At 43.0% G+C, this 16784-nt stretch overlaps 1 protein-coding gene across 1 annotated transcript in view; it reads left to right on the forward strand.

The window, feature by feature from the left end:
- The window catches only part of GOLGA7 (golgin A7), a 45590-nt gene extending 29093 nt beyond the window's left edge, over nucleotides 1–16497 (forward strand). The window contains exons 3-6 of the mRNA XM_082254900.1: nucleotides 3304–3456; nucleotides 5640–5741; nucleotides 12892–12941; nucleotides 15921–16497. Coding sequence (XP_082111026.1) covers nucleotides 3304–3456; nucleotides 5640–5741; nucleotides 12892–12936 — 300 coding nt within the window. The 3' untranslated portion in view covers nucleotides 12937–12941; nucleotides 15921–16497. The remainder of the gene's footprint in view (nucleotides 1–3303; nucleotides 3457–5639; nucleotides 5742–12891; nucleotides 12942–15920) is intronic.
- Nucleotides 16498–16784: the final 287 nt, after the last annotated feature.

Below are 16784 nucleotides of genomic sequence, written 5' to 3' on the forward strand. Positions count from 1 at the left end.
TCCTGTACCATGCCCGCATATATAGCCTTAGCCAAAAGATTGGAGAATGTGACACACACATCAATTTTCAAGTCTGTTGACTCAGTTTTCATGATGGAAATTTGCATATACAGTTGTGCTCATAAGTTTACATACCCTGTCAGAATTTGATTTCTTGGCCATTTTCCAAGAATATAAATGATAACACAAAAACTTTTCTTTCACTCATAGTTAGTGTTTGGTTGAAGCCATTTATTATCAATCAACTGTGTTTCACTCTTTTTAAATCATAATGACAAAAGAAACTACCCAGATGGCCCTGATCAAAAGTTTACATACCCCAGTTCTTAATACCGTGTATTGCCCACTTTAACATCAATGACAGCTTGAAGTCTTTTGTGGATGAGGCTCTTTATCTTTTCAGATGGTAAAGCTGCCCATTCTTCCTGGCAAAAAGCCTCCAATTCCTGTAAATTCTTGGGCTGCCACAAAAGGACCAGCTAACATCATGTCAGTCAGGGCTTGACAAATTTGCTTTGAATCTAGGAGCCAGCTAAAAAAAGTTAGGAGCCGTTTTTTTTTTTTTTTTTTCAGGCCAATTTTCAGTGCTGTAGTACTTTGAAAGGCAATACTGTACCCAAATTACATTTTTCAAAATTATTTTTAGACCGATAGAGCTTTCTTCTGGTTGCGTTTGATCACCACTTTTTTTTTTTGCTAAATACATGAAAAAAGACCGAAAATATTGAAAAAAAAAAAAAAAACCCTTTATTTCTGTTATAAAGGCTCAGCCAGGCTGCACTGGTGGGACACTGATGAGTCAGGCTGCACTGGTGGGACACTGATGAGTCAGGCTGCACTGGTGGGACGCTGATGAGTCAGGCTGCACTGGTGGGATGCTGATGAGTCAGGCTGCACTGGTGGGATGCTGATGAGTCAGGCTGCACTGATGGGACACTGATGAGTCAGGCTGCACTGGTGGGACACTGATGAGTCAGGTTGCACTGGTGGGACACTGATGAGTCAGGCTGCACTGGTGGGACACTGATGAGGCGGAATTGTTGGGCAATATAGGGGCACTGATCAGGCTGCACTGATAAGGCAGCATTGATGGGCACTAACATGGGCACTGATGAGGCTGCCCTGATAAGGTAGCATTGATGGGCAGTGATAAGGTAGCATTGATGGGCACTGGATAAGGCAGCCTTGATGGGCAGTGATAAAGCAGCATTGATAGGCACTGACGAGGCTGCACTAATAAGGCAGCATTGATGGGCACGAATAGTTAGCCACACCAACACAGGGGGTAGTGAGCTCTTGGGGTAGCCAGACTCAACTCAGAGCCGCAGTCAAAGCTCATCTGGGGGGGGGGGGATCCTTGCAAGTTGGTGTCTAGCTCAGGGGCCATTGCTGATCCCGTTCATAGCCATCGGTTCCTGCTCTAGGGAGTCTGCCTGGACAGCTCGAACTAGACACGCACCCAGCGGGAGGGAGGAGAGAGCCGCAAAGGGCACACTTCCTGCCAGGGGCCCCACTCTGCCCCTGTCAGCTCCACTCCTCCCCCAACCCGCACTTCCTACTACTTTACAGCTCCTCATCTGCTCTAACCCACTCCTCAATGTCCTGCCCCTCTCCTCTTTTAACCTGGCTTCACAGCACTTCCCTTCCCCACCCCTGGCATCAGAAAACAAACGTACCGGCCAGCCACCCAGGAATTGTGCACCCGGCTGCTCCCCCCATGCTAGCCACTGGGGCTGACAGCAGCCCAGACGCCAGTCTGCATTTTCTAGTCACAATGACGACCTGATGCCTGGGGTTTGTCAATCCCTTATGTCAGTGATTCTCTCATTTACACAGGTGTCAGTGTTGAGGAGGATAAGCCTGGGAATCATCCTGTAATGCTGATTGAGTTAAAATAGCAGACTGGAAACTTTAAAAGGAGGATGGTGCTAGAAATCATTGTTCTTCCTCTGTTAACCATGGTTACCTGCAAGAAAACGTGTGCAATCATCATTGCTTTGCACAGAAAGGGATTCACAGGCAAGGATATTTCTGCTACCTAAATCAACCATTTATTGGATCATCAAGAACTTCAAGTAGAGGGGTTCAGTTGGGAAGAAGGCTGCAGGGCACCCAAAAAAGTCCAGCAAGGACTGTCTCCTACCGTTGATTCAGCGTTGGGATCAGGGCACCACCTGTGCAGAGCTTGCTCAAGAATGGCAGCAGACAGGATTGATTGCATATGCATGCACAGTGAGGTGAAGACTTTTGGAGAATGGCCTGGTGTCAAGAAGGGCACTTCTCTCCAGGAAAAACATCAGGGACAGACTGATATTCTGCAAAAGGTACAGGGATTGGACTTATTGAGGAGTGGGGTAAAGTCATTTTATTCTAATGAATCCCCTTTCCAATTGTTTGGGGCATCCAGAGAAAACCTTGTCTGGAGAAGAAAAGGTGAGCGCTACCATTAGTCCTGTGTCATACCAACAGTAAAGTATCCGGAGACCATTCATGTGTGAGGTTGCTTCTCAGCCAAGGGATTGGGCTGACTCACAATTTTGCCTAAGAACACAGCCATGAATAAAGAATGGTAAAAAAACATCCTCCGAGAGCAACTTCTCCCAACCATCCAAGAATAGTTTGGTGAGGAACAATGCCTTTTCCAGCATGATGGAGCACCTTGCCATAAAGCAAAAGTGGTAACTAAGTGGCTTGGGGAACAAAACATTGACATTTCGGGTCCACGGCCAGGAAACTCCCAAGACCTTAATCCCATTGAGAAATTGAGAACTTGTGGTCAAGCCTAAAGAGGCGAGTGAACAAACAACCCCCCCACCGATACACACACAAATTCTGATAAACTCCAAGCATTGATTATGCTAGAATGGGCTGTCATCAGTCAGGATGTGGCCCAGAAATTTATTGGCAGTATGATGGGGAGAATTGCAGAAGTCTTGAAAAAGAAGGGTTGACACTGCAAATATTGACACTTTGCATAAACCTAATGTTATTGTCAATAAAAGCCTTTGACACTGATGAAATGCTTGTAATTATACTACAGTAAACCATAGTAACAGCTGACAAAAAGATCTAAAAACACTGAAGAAGACTTTGTGAAAATTCATTCTCACAAATTTTGGCCAGGGCTGTATTGTAAATTCTCAGTCTTGTATGATATATATCATTGGCCTAAAAATAGATTGTACAACCATGACATATGTAATACGGTATGTGCCACTAATGTGAGGACCATAAAGGATAGTTGGCATGAATTTGCACCTAAAGTATAAGATCATTTCCTAGCTGCTCTCTCTCTCTTCCCAGATTGACAGACAGCAGTTTGAGGAGACTGTGAGGACGCTGAACAACTTGTATGCTGAGGCAGAGAAACTAGGGGGACAGTCGTATCTTGAAGGCTGCCTTGCTTGTCTCACTGCCTATACTATATTCCTGTGCATGGAGACGCACTACGAGAAGGTGAGTGATTTTACTGCACCCTGCTTGCAGGCCTGTAGGCCACATAGCATGTCTATTTTGCTGCTTTTAAGCCATTGCCGAATCGTTTATTTTCTTCCTGCAGAATTAAAGCTGAGTGTGGATATAAAATGTGCCGTTTTTATTTGCAGTCAGCTGTGTTTAATTGAGGTTTCTTGGAGAATGAATTGAGACCTTTCAGCAGCTTGCCACGTACAGACAGATCCTGGATTTATTTATTCAGTCAGGGCTGGCCAGACTCCGGTAAACCCTCTCTCTTCCATTGAGCATCAGGAAGCAGCCTTCCTATGTACACTATTGGGCCCAACACCAAAGTGGTTAATAGGCAGCAGCCAGTGTCCTCAACACCCCCTTTCAACCTGACAGTAAATATTGGGTTGTTGGACAGTTCTTCCTAAATGGCTCAAGGAAAGTGGTGGATGTGGATGAATTCACCTCTGTCAGAGATAGAACAACATGCAAACATGCACTTTCTTAAGAAATGGAGTTTATGTACTACTTCATCACTCTGTTCCTGTCCATTAACCCTTGTGGTTCCAGAGATGTCTCTCTAAGACAATGCTGTATAATGAGCAAAACCAAAAATGTACATTGGTATGAGAACATCTGTGTTTGTTTGAGATTGCATTGTCTTGGACAGTCTGACTCACAGCAAATCATGTTTTCTATATTTCATCATTTGCATTTTATCTAAGGGAAATCTAAAAACCTTTTGAGTTTTAATGCACGTGCATTTGAAGTAATTAGAAACACGTGTCAGCTAATGCTAAAACGTGTTTACATGCAACACTGTGCATTGCAGTGCTTATTACAGAACACAATAGTGTGCATTAGAGCTGCACGATTAATCCTTAAAAAATTGCAATCTGGATTCACCCCCCCCTCGATTCATACAAAACTGTTCTCTGCTCACTCACAGCTGTCAAAAAAGAGCCTCTGGCTGTGAAATAACTATAAACACAATGTTTTACAAGGTATCATTTAGTTCTTTTAGATCAAAGGAATGAACTTCCATCTCTAAGTGAGGGCAGTTTAACCTCTTAAAGACTAAGCCTTTTTCTGACACTTGTTGCTTACAATTTAAAATCAGTATCTTTTGCTAGAAAATTACTTAGAACCCCCAAACATTATATTTATATATATATATATATATATATATATATATATATATATATATATATATATATATATAATTAGCAGAGACCCTAGAGAATAAAATGGTGATTGTTGCAATCTTTTATGTCACACTGTATTTGCGAAGAAGTCTTTCAAACACAGTTTTTTGGAACAAGAAAATACACTTTAATAAATAAAAAAAACAAACAGTAAAGTTTTTTTGTATAATGTAAAAGATGTTTCCCCGAGAATCGTGATCTTCTAAGCAAACAAATTGTGATTCTCATTTTATCCAGAATTGTGCAGCTCTAGTGTACATTGGCATGCTTTTACATTTTATTTTAATGAAAATATGGGTCTCAAATTAGAGGTGTGGCTGCAGCCTAAAACCTTCCTTGTTGGGGTACTTGAAGCCTAAAGTTGAAAAACCCTGATCAAAAGCAACCAATCATATTAGTCCTCTCATTTTCCCATAGAGCACTAGGAAGGCAGCCCTGAGAGACTATTCTGGTGACTATCATCATTGAAGAGGCCTGAATGCAATTATTTTTTGTTTGCTATTCTTGAGAAATTCTATAGGGGTCATTTGGGAACCAGATTACAGTTCTGTGCTGTGCATTCTTGCTACTGCTATGACTTGGTATTGCTTACTTTGTACTTTTTAGAGGGTTGCAATGGCACTAATGGAACATGAAAATGTTACAGGGAGAAATTTGTGAGACCTCGCTCTCCCTGAAAATGCCAGTTGCCCGACTTTCATTTCAGTTCAGTAGTTTCTCTAGTTAAATGCACTGGCCTAGAACTGGCATGCAGATAAGGAGTTCAGACTTCTCTCACTGTAAGCTTCTTTTGGGTCAGTCAGCTTAAAAAATATGGCAGACAAAAATGACAGCCTTCATGTTCCCCTCAGTACTTCATTACAAGAAAAGGCAGTTTGTAGAGTCCACCATTTATAAATGTATTAATATTATTATTTTTCTTTTTCTTGATTTGTTTTTCTTTTATATGTGTTGTGTTTATTCATTTTCTTTTGTTTCTTGTATGCTCAGGTTCTGAAAAAGATTGCAAAGTATATTCAGGAGCAGAATGAGAAGATTTATGCTCCGCAAGGCCTGCTCCTCACTGACCCTATAGAGCGGGGGCTCCGGGTGGTATCCTTTTCTCATCTCAGTGTGGGTCTTTAAAATATCTACTTTCAAAATGTTTCACATTTAATGTATTTTACTAGTACCTAGTTACCTGTCATGGGAAAACATGTATGCTTCTATTGCTGACATCTCCCTTTTTGAAAAAAAAAAAAAACCCCAAAAAAATGTTTTTGGCTGTCATACTGATGCTTAGGCTTCAGACCCAGAACTGTATGGAGATAAGTGATTTCAATTTCCTGATACTCATTTACAGTACAGCTTGCTTGTTCTGGCACTCAGATCTAGAAAGCAGAGATTGCAAAGCAGCTTGCATTTTCAGAAAAAAAGACAGCTTCAGCAACCTCCATTTTGGTATCACGAGTTTAAGGAATAGGACCTAGTTCCCTGCTGGGACTTTGGTCTATTATAGGAAAGTTTGTTTGTTAGTTTGTGATTTTTTATTTTTTTTATTTTCACTAGTTTGTTCCTGAGGACCAAGATCCAGAGGAACTACAAGCAACAGCCGGCTGAGGTTTCGCACTGGATAATCTAGATCCTTAAGGTCTCCCAGCCTGGCCAGCGAGCAGGTTATAGTCCAGAACTAGGCCTCACCACAACAGTGCCCTGACGGATGGGGGACGAGCGTGCGAGTGGACCGTCTCGATGGGACGCACACGACCTGGAATGCCCTGAGTCTTGGCTTCCCTTTGGCTGACAGCACCCTCATCCCGGGTGGGAGGTGATCTGTTTTGGAATGGCGCCCACCTGGTACTGTGGTATAGTGAGTAAATTGTTTCCCCAAAAACACCTGGGGTCTCGGGGCGGACGTGGGCCCTTCCCTGAAATAGTCGGACCTTAGGGGCTCCCTCGGTTGCCCTGGCATCTCGTAGGACTAGCCTTGGCAGCCAAGGAGGTGGCTGAGATTCTGGCCTGGGCGGAAAATGTATTCCAGCCCTCTCTGCTGTACACATTCCAGGTGTGGAGAACTGGCAGGCGGATTACCTGAGTCATCAGGTGTTGGATCTAGGGGCGTGGTGCCTGCACCAGAGGTTTTTCATCTCCTGTATATTCGGTGGGGGACTCTAGAGGTCGATCTGTTTGCTTCTCACCTCAACAAGAAGGTTCAGAGATTCGCCACAGACGCTCTGGTGGCTCCTTGAGGTCCGTATCGACTAATTTATGCCTTTCCTCGCTTGTAACTCCTGCCAAAGCTTCTGGGCAGGATAGAGGTGGAAGGGATTCCAGTCATTCTGGTGACTCCGGACTTGCCTCGCTGGTCTTGGTACGCAGACCTGGTAAGGTTGGTCGCCAATGCTCCTTGGAGACTTCCTCTCAGGGAAGATCTACTGTCTCAAGGTCCAATCTTCCATCTTGCTTTACAGTCGCTGGCTTTAACGGCATGGTTGTTGAAAGCCTGGTGTTGCAAGATAGAGGTCCTTCTGACTGTGATTTCTACGCTATTGAAAGCTAGGAAGTCGACTTCTAGGAAGATATATCATCATACGTGGAAATCGTATATTTCATGGTTTGAATCACTGAAGGTGCACCCTTGCTTGTTTTCGATAGCTAGGGTCTTGGCCTTTCTGCAGAAAGGAGTTGAAAAGCGGTTGGCTCTGGGCACTATCAAAGGCCAAGTGTCGACTTTGGCTATATTTTCCAACGCTCGTTAGCTACGCATGATTGATTCATACCTTTTATACATATACCTCCGAGAAGGTCCCTGCTACCTCCGTGGGACCTCGATCTGGTATTCTCTGTTCTTCAAAAGCCTCCTTTTGAGAACATTCAGGAGATTTCTCTGCTATCATTGTCTCAGAAGGTTGCCTTCTTGGTGGCTATCACTTCCGCTCGCAGAGTGTCTGAATTGGCGGCGTCCCGTCGCTCACCTTATCTGGTGGTACACAGGGAGAAAGTGCTACTTTGACCTGATCAGTGGTTTCTTCCTAAGGTTGTTTCTGATTTTCATCAGAATGAAGACAGTGTTGCCTTCACTCCGCCCTAAGCCCAGACATTCTAAGGAATTTGCATTGCACTCTTTGGATGTGGTTCGGGCGATCAGGGTCTATCTGGAGACTGCTGAGTTTTTTTACAATATCAGACGCTCTTTTTATCCTTACTGAAAGATCTCGTAAGGGATTTGCTGCGTCTGCGGCGACCATAGCCAGATGGATCGGGCAGACGGTAGTTCAGGCTTATTCACTGAAGGGTCATGTTCCTCCTTTCCTAGTGAAGGCACATCCTACGAGAGTGCTGAGTGCCTCTTGGGATTTTCACCATCAGGCTTCTGTGCTGCAAGTTTGCACAGCGGCAACTTGGTCGTCCGTGCATACGTTTACAAAATTCTACAAAGTAGATGTGTTGGCATCTTCGGATGCTGCTTTTGGCCACAAGGTTTTGCAGGCTGCTGTTTAAAGAAAACTTTTTTTTTTGTTGTTTCTCTTTGAGGGTGTATTGTGTTTTCAGGGTGAGCTCCATTTGTTCCTGGTTGAGCTCCATGTTCCCTGGTTGGCTAAGTTTAGCCTTTTGGGGAGTTACGTTTCCGCTTGCGTTGTCTTCCCATCCCTTATCAATATACTGCTTTGGGACATCCCAATAGTCTATCGCTAGATGGAGCTGCGTCTGTCGATGAATGATAGAGAAAACTGTTTTTTGTAAGCGCTTACCGTAAAATCCTTTTCTATGAAGTTCATCGACAGACGCAGCACCCGCCCCCCTACTTCTGAGTGAATGGGGTTTTGTTCTATTCTAAACACTGCTTGCAACTAAACTACTTGATGATAGCAGGGTGTGTGGGGTTATGCCTGCAGGGACAGCCCCCATTGGTGTGGTTAAGCTTTTTTCCTGCCTAGTGCCTATTCCTGATAGGAGGAGCATAACCCTATATTCTCTGACTAGATGGAGCTGTGTCTGTCGATGAACTTCAGAGAAAAGGATTTTGAGGTAAATTCTTAAAAAAGTTTTTCCCAAAACTTGTTGCAATCTAAAATATTCCATGGACTCGTGCGTTTTCTATAGACATGACATCTTCTTTAGGGTGCTCTTTTTGGGTAGGGGTGCCAGGGAGAACATCCGGAAAATGCCTCTCCTGCAGCCAGCTCACTGCATCTGGATCGTAAATGTGGATACAGAAGGGCTGTGATGATCTCTTCCTGGAATTTTATGAAGGGTCCACTTCTTCCTAAATTGAAATAAGTATACAGATACTTTCTTGTACCAGCGTCTGGCCTTACGGGCAGTTAAGTACGGCGCCATCATCTGGTCGGTGAAATCCACCCCTCCCATGTTAAGGTTGTATTCGTTGACACAAAGGGGCTTTTCAACAACACCAGTCGCCGTTGCAATTTGGACTGTCGTATCTGCGTGAATGGAGGACCGAACGAAAACATTCCGTGTGTCTCTCCACTTCACTGCAAGCAATATATTGCACTTCTTCAAGCAGGTTCTCTCCCCCTGTCTAAGTTGGGAATCTACAAGCCTTTGGGGGAAGCCCTGGTGATTAGGTTGTATATGGTGCCACATGCGCCAACTCCAGAATCAAAAAGATGCCTAAAAAGTGGCATGCGTGGGTAATAATTGTCCACGTATAAACGGTACCCCTTTCCGAAGAAGGATGACACAAAGTCCCAAACAATCTTGCTGCTGCTCCCCATGTAGCCTGGGCAGTTGGGGGGGCTCCACATTGCTATCTTTTCCCTAGTAAATCCGGAAAATACATGTATAGCCTGTTGCCTTTTCACAGAGCTTATACACCTTTTTTTTGTAAAATTCTTTTTATTAAAGTTTTCACACAAGCAAAACATACAAAAACAATGGACTAGCTCACCCCAACACGGGGGAGTCACATACAAACAGCAAAACAGCAAAATCCCCTCCCCCCTCCCCCCACCCTGGCAACCCAACCCCTAAATTCAACCGGACTCCTGTTGAAAAAGTCAGGATTATGGGACCCGGAACGACTGAACCCCGGCGCACCAACGCCCAGTCGTCCCCGCTCCTAGCTCACACATCAAGGAAACATCACTCAATAAGGTGCTCAGTATCAAGGCAGATTACAAATGGTATCTACCGCACCGTATCAGAAGACTCTACCCATGCCCTCCACACTTTCTCGAACTTCTTGGGGCACCCTCTGGACAAATACGTCGCTTTATAAAGGGGCAGCACGGCATTTACCAGTCCCTTCCAGTACAACAAGGTAGGCGGAGCTACCTTCTTCCAATGTAATAATATGGCCTTCTTGGCATAAAATAATAATATAGTCAGAAGGGTTCTATGTGCCACCGAGGGAACCACCTCCTCCACCAAACCCAAGAGCTTATACACCTTGACCCCATATTTGGCACGCTTGCTGGGGAGAAACTGTTTCAAAGCAAGAAAATGTAATCAGGGACTCCTCAACGCAGACAGCTTGTTGGGGCATTTACAAGGCTGCAAACTTTTGGTTGAAATGATTTACGAGGGGCAGAATTTTTGTGGAGCCGGTCATATTCAGGGTCACCCCGAGGACAACAGAGTTCATTGTCACTGAAGTGCATGAACCTCAATATTTGCTTGTATCTAGTCTTGGCCATGGCAGCAGAGAACACGGGCATATAATGAATTGGGTCAATGGACCAATACGACCGCAACACACTCTTTTTAGTAATAATGCCCATAAGGAGGGATAGGTCTTGAAAGGTTTTAAATTCGGAAACAGTTATACGTTTCCATGCAAATTCTCTGGCAAGGGTTAAATTTGGATTTGCGGCAATGAATTGATCAGCATGTGAAATTGCTTTGGTCCACAATAGATCTATAAAGATCTTCTGTAAAAAAAAACGCTCATAAAATCGGCTGTTTCCACCTGAATTCAGGGTTGGCCAGTGAATGGGGGGAAGTACGGGCACTGCAGAAGTGGTGGGCTCCCAATCAGGATTTGCAAAGGCCTCAGGAAGGACACTGAGCTCTACGGGCCTGTCTTCAAATCATTGGTGGCTGCGGGACACTACTTGTGCTAGCTACCACACCAGCTTGAACTGCAGTTATGCAGCTCGCCACGTCGCCAAGTGTTACTGCAGTGCTGGTTTGACTATGACCAGGATGTACTAGGCCGCTGGTGCTTGCCAGTTCATCAGAAGTTTGAGCGACACTATATTTATACTTAATGGGTGAATGCAGCATTGGTCCGATGCTGCATCTGTCCCCCGGCTCCTCTAACACTGAGAACCGAGCGATCGAACCCAGCCAATCGCTCGGTTCTCACAGTTCCGTGAGCAGAGAGCTGGTATCTGTCAGTCATAGCTCTCTGCTCTGTCCCCTCCTCGCTCACTGGAGCGATAGTGTGTGGATGAGAGAAGCGGCCGGCTCAGCCTTTCAGCGGCTCGCTGAGAGGCTGAGCCGGGTGTCAGTCCAGGGTTTGGCGGATCCCGACTCCGTGGTCGTGATGACGTGGACATTAGCCGCTCTCTGCTGAAAACGGGTCACAGGAGTGCAAAACAATTTGCACTCCTGTGATCCAGAGGAGTACAACCAAACAAGCTTTGGCTATACTTCTCCTTTTAATTGGCTGTGACATTTAGTCTGCTATTTTGGTATTCTGTTTAGGCTGTCATTGAGTCCGGACTCTGTTTTATGTTTTTATCGATAACAACATTATTTATTGTGACGAGTGCATTATGACACATTGTGTCTGTGCTTTTTTTCAATTTCATATTACAGTCCTCCATAAAGTATTTTTGCTATTACCATTTGAGATCTAACATCGGCATTGTGCTGATCCAGCTGGACCATAGCGCACAGCAGACGCTGTGTGAATGTACCCTTACTTGTTAAGTATGCCAGTTGTTTTTCCAATCTTATTGGTGGCTTTAAAGTTGTTTCGCCCCATCACCCTTTGGATCTGTTAACTAGCGCCATGCTTTTGTTGTTTCCTCTTGAATAGTCAACCTGCGCCATGATGAAATAGGTTTTCTAGCAGACCTACTAAAGTAATTCTAGATACTCATCTTTTTCTTTGTGTATTTGCATGCAAGTGAACCTGTACATGTACCTATATATAGCTCAAGAAACCAAGTCAAAGAAGTGTATGGGGGTCAACTGCACAGAAATAGCGAAGATTTCAACTGGGGGCTGGCAAAAGTTTGGTGGATTGTGGCTGTAGACTCCTGATAAGTATACATCTGCAGTGGGGTGGGGGGTGCTCTTCCAGTCAGGGGGTTAGTAGAGTAAATGCACTTATCCTTTAATTGATGCCAAATCACATACATACCGTGGCTTCAAGTGGTTGTACCGGAGTGATGCCTGCAGCTGCAGTACCAGCTACCCGTACCATTTTTTAGAGCTGAATGTTGGCTTTCTACTAATAACTGATGCGGCTAATCAGCCACTTGGCTTTTATTACAAGCAGCAGGAGGGGACGTTGCTAGCGCAAGACCTCCTCTGTAACTCTAAAAAGGTAATCATTAAAAAATTTTAAAGCGTCACCTATGCAGATTTTTAAGTACCACAGTTTATCGCCATTCCACGAGCATGCACAATTAAAAGCATGACATATTAGGTACCTATTTACATAGTTAGGTTGAAAAAAGACACAAGTCCATCTGGCTGAACCAATAAATCCGTAACATCATCTTTCACATTATACAAAAAAATTGGGCTAACTTTACTGTTTTGTTTTTGTTTGTTTTTTTTATTCATCGAAGTGTATTTAAAAAAAAAAAAATTGCATTTGAAAGACCACTGCACAAATACAGTGTGACAGAAAAAATTGCAACGACTGCCATTTTATTTTCAAGGGTCTCTGCTAAAATATATATATATATATATATATATATATATATATATATATATATATATATGTAATGTTTGGGGATTCTAAGTAATTTTGTAGCAAAAAATACTGATTTTAACTTAAGCAACAAATGTTAGAAAAAGGCCTAGCCTTCAAGTGCTTAATGAGCTGAATGACCTGACAAAGAAGGGAGACCTAAAAACTCACTGTTGGACATAAAGGAACAAATTGTAATGGAGTAGTTAAAGAACTTGAGGACAATGTGACCCAAACTTTGATATGCCTAGCAACCGCCATTTTATATACATTACTACATTGTAACTCTAAAGTGGATATTTTATAGGGAAATATTGTGTATGTTGAACTGATAAACATGTAGATCCTATTCCTTGACATAATGTACAGATTGAAATCACAATCTACGAGGACAGAAGTCTGACTGGCAGATAGGACAGGTATGTGATGGTTAGCTAATTCGTTAGTTTTAATAATTCAAAAAATTGAAAGATTGGTGGCAAAACGTATCTGAATATTGCTGTATGCATTGACAGCCGCATTGCTGGAACAAACAACAGCAAGATTTCAATTTCTTCAAGTGACTATAAAAAAGCTCTTTTAATGCGTGTATGCTACTAGCAAAAATTAAGTACAATATTTTCTATTCTACGACAACGAATGGACTAGTATCCATTATTTCTTGAACCATGGGTACGGTCATTTTTAAAAATCCACTTCTCTTTAAAGCGGTTGTAAAGACTATTATATTTTTTTTAAAATAGCAAACCTGTTATACTCAGGCTTCATGTACACTGCAGCTCCTAATTTTGAGTTTAGGAGTTTTGTGGGGGGTTTTTTGGCCAACATAGGTTTTTAGGATTGTTTAAGAGCTGTTGCGGTTAGGGGTGTTTCAACCTCCCTCTCCTGAGTGCGTAAGAATTGAGTTTAGGAGAGGAACGTTTTAACCGCCAGCCGCAAAACGCAGTAAAATTGCGGCACGATTATGCTGTGTTTTCCCACGCCTGGTGGTCTTAATAGGCTATGTGTACATGAAGCCTTACCTGCTCTATGCTATTAAAATTGCACAGAGAAGCCCCGAACCTCCTTTTCTGGGGTCCCCGCCAGTGCTCTCTGCTCCTCTTGTTCTCTGTATGCCCCCATAGGAAGCCGCTTCCTTTGGTAGCACACCCACTCCTGAGTACCAGATTGATAAAGGACTCAGGTAAGTATTTAGGGAAGGGGGGTGGGGGAAACAATTAGTAGAAGTTTTTTTTTTTTTTTGCCTTAATGCCGGTTATGCATTAGGGAAAAAAAAAAAAAAGCACATTAAATATTCTAAACACTTAAGTGAATCAGCAATCACAACAATAGAGGTGTTGTAAAAACAGCTGATCACCTCAGAGTAAAGTGGAAGAACTGTCTTGTCAGTTCCTCCACTTTGCGCTGATGTAATTGCCCATTTTTACCATACCTCTGCTGTTGATGATTTACCCAACTATTTAAAGGGAGGAGAATGTTTTTAATGTTTGTATGCCTGGCTTGGAAAAAGAGTGATACTACTCTGAAATATTACCAATCCATCTAGTGAACGTTAAATCATTGGTAATATTTATGTGTTGGATTTACTGCAGCAGCAGTGTTACACTTGCATTTGGAAAAATAGCATTCATTCACTTTTATTGTAAACATTTTTTTTTTTTTCTAGTATAGTTTGATCTAAAATGCAGTGAATTTTATTGTAGTTTGCTTCTCACATATTTGCATTAAAAGAACTGTTTTATACTTTCAAATTAGAAGTCCCATGGTGCATTTGGTGTAAATTGAAATATGCAAATAATGCATTTTGGGTTATCTTCCACATTGCTTTCTTCAGTTAACGACTTTACTTATACTTTTTTGTGTTTTAGCTGTATTAATGTAATAACTTTAAAGAGACTGACAAAAAAAATAAGCTGGTGACAGGTATAAAGTGCAGTCACCTAAAGAGAATATTGTTTAAAAAATAGTAATTTGCTAAAAGCATAGTAGAATTAAGCTTAAAGGGAAGGTGTTACAGTTTTTGTTTCATTTAACCACACAAAATGTTTCCCTCTGCCATTTTATAAAATGGCGCATGCCCAGATGCGCCACAGTCTCTCCCAGGTATCTGGGAGTTCGCAGAGACAGGTGGCGCATCTGCACATGCACAGTGAGGAATCTAAAAATGCTCACAAATTTTACCAGCTTCTAATAGATGGGCACTATAGCACCCTGCGGCAGGTGTGAGCATGCGTAGAAATTAAACGCAAAGTTGTGGCTTAGTAAGGCAGTGTGCCTTCTGGGATAGGTGTGATTAATGCTGGGTTCACAGTGCCACATGGAGCGGCTTACAGCAGGGGTCTGGCGCGTCCCTGTTCACCGTTTCAGGTCTGATTTCAGTCCGAACTTTTGGCTGAATTCGGACCTGAAACGGACAAGAAGACACACAGGACTCCTGTGCAATTCGCACCAAAAACGCTCCGGAGATACGTGATCCGGCTCTATGGAGAGCAGTTCACAATTTCCTGACATGTGAATTGGATGCGGTAGAAATCCGCATCCAATTCGCAATAGTGTGAACCCAGCCTTAGCAATTCCAGGAGGCAGTGGGGGCCTGACCTAGTACTTTCTGAGGTCCAGCTGTGCTCCTCTTACGGGCGCCCAGTGTCTGCTATTGGATGACCTCTTCAGAGAGAGGCATCAGAGAACCTGATGACTCCTGTTCATGATATCCATATAGCTGTGAAGTTAGGGTCCATCAACAATTCCTACTTAATGAGTTACAGGCGTGTGTGCAAAGTGCTGTTTGTAAAACCAGCAATTTACCTGCAGTAGATATGGTTAGTTGTATGCAGACAGACTGGAGTTGTTACTAGAACTGGAGAGTGCAAAATCTGGTGCAGCTCTGCATAGAAATCAATCAGCTTCCAGGTTTTTTTTTTTGTCAATGCTTATCTGAACAAACTGAAGTTAGCTGATTGGCTACCATGCACAGCTGCTCCAGATTTTGCACTCTCCAGTTTTAGTAACTCGCACGATTTCAAACCGGAATTTCAGTGTGAGTTTGGGGGAGATTTGAGACACATCTGTGCGGGTTCATGCACAGATATCTATTGAAATCGCCCCTGAAGTCGCCAAAAGTAGTGCAGGAACTACTTTTGGGAAGTTATATATTGACTATTCTGACTTCAGTACCAAAATTCCAATCACCTTGGAAGATACAGCATTGGAAATGGGGAGAAACTCAACAGATCAAGGAAAGTATTTCTGACCATTGGATTGAAATTCTCGTCACAGTAGGGCTCCTTGTCTATGTATACCTATACAGGTCAAGTGTGTAGTCTTGGTGGGTGTAGGTCTTGGTGTAAATCATTTTACCCACAAGGAAATAATTTGCTGTGCACTGTTTCTTTACACAGGTGACCAATTCTTTGTGCTGTAAATACTTTTTGCTGCAAAGACCGTCCTCCCTGACATTCCTTGAATTACCATTCCCATATCTGCAACACATCCTTCATAACTTCTCCTTTTTTACCTCATGGACCCAGTGCCCCCTCCCATGCCAATCAGTGACCCTGCAAGCCCGCTGTCCTTATGGCTGAACATTCAGAGAAGAGGGATGAAGATGGCTTAGCGGAATGGATATCGTTTTCAGGGGAGAATCATGGGCTTGGGATTGTGCCAATCACTGTATGGAACTCCTGTGCTGTTGCATCTTTCTTACAGTATCTGTTGTATTTCAGTAGCAGTAGAGTGGAAGTGATGTGTAGTAAGAATAGAAACAGACAATGGCTTGAGGAAACTTATTTAATGATGGGGGATTTAATTCGCACAGATGGAGGCGGTTTGGGGGTGGACATGATTTTCTGATTTCAGGCTGTCAGTTGAGTGGCCTGTTGAAGAATTATGGAATCTTCCCCTTCTGTCATCTTATTATTTATTTCTATATTCTAGAATTACATTATCCCTTTCCTGGCCTACTTTTTCTTGCATTATTTTTTTTATATATATTTCTTTCCTTTTTGTGTAACGCTAGACATGTGTCTTTTTCATTATGAAGTTGGTGCGGATCCTATTTTTACTTGGCACATTTTTGAAGTGCTTAAATGGCAGTTGTCCTGTGGCCCACACACAAAGAGTACCAGTTTATATACACATACATTGATTGGCTGAAACTTGGGCAGCTCTGACTGAAACGGATCGTAAAATGTACAATTGTGATGCCAATTCACATTCCAGCATGACAGCTGCTGCTGACTGGTGCCCTTTTCCGCCACCCTTCT

This window comes from Pelophylax lessonae, assembly GCF_965119305.1.
Source record: "Pelophylax lessonae genome assembly, chromosome: 4".
Classification (NCBI taxonomy): domain Eukaryota; kingdom Metazoa; phylum Chordata; class Amphibia; order Anura; family Ranidae; genus Pelophylax; species Pelophylax lessonae.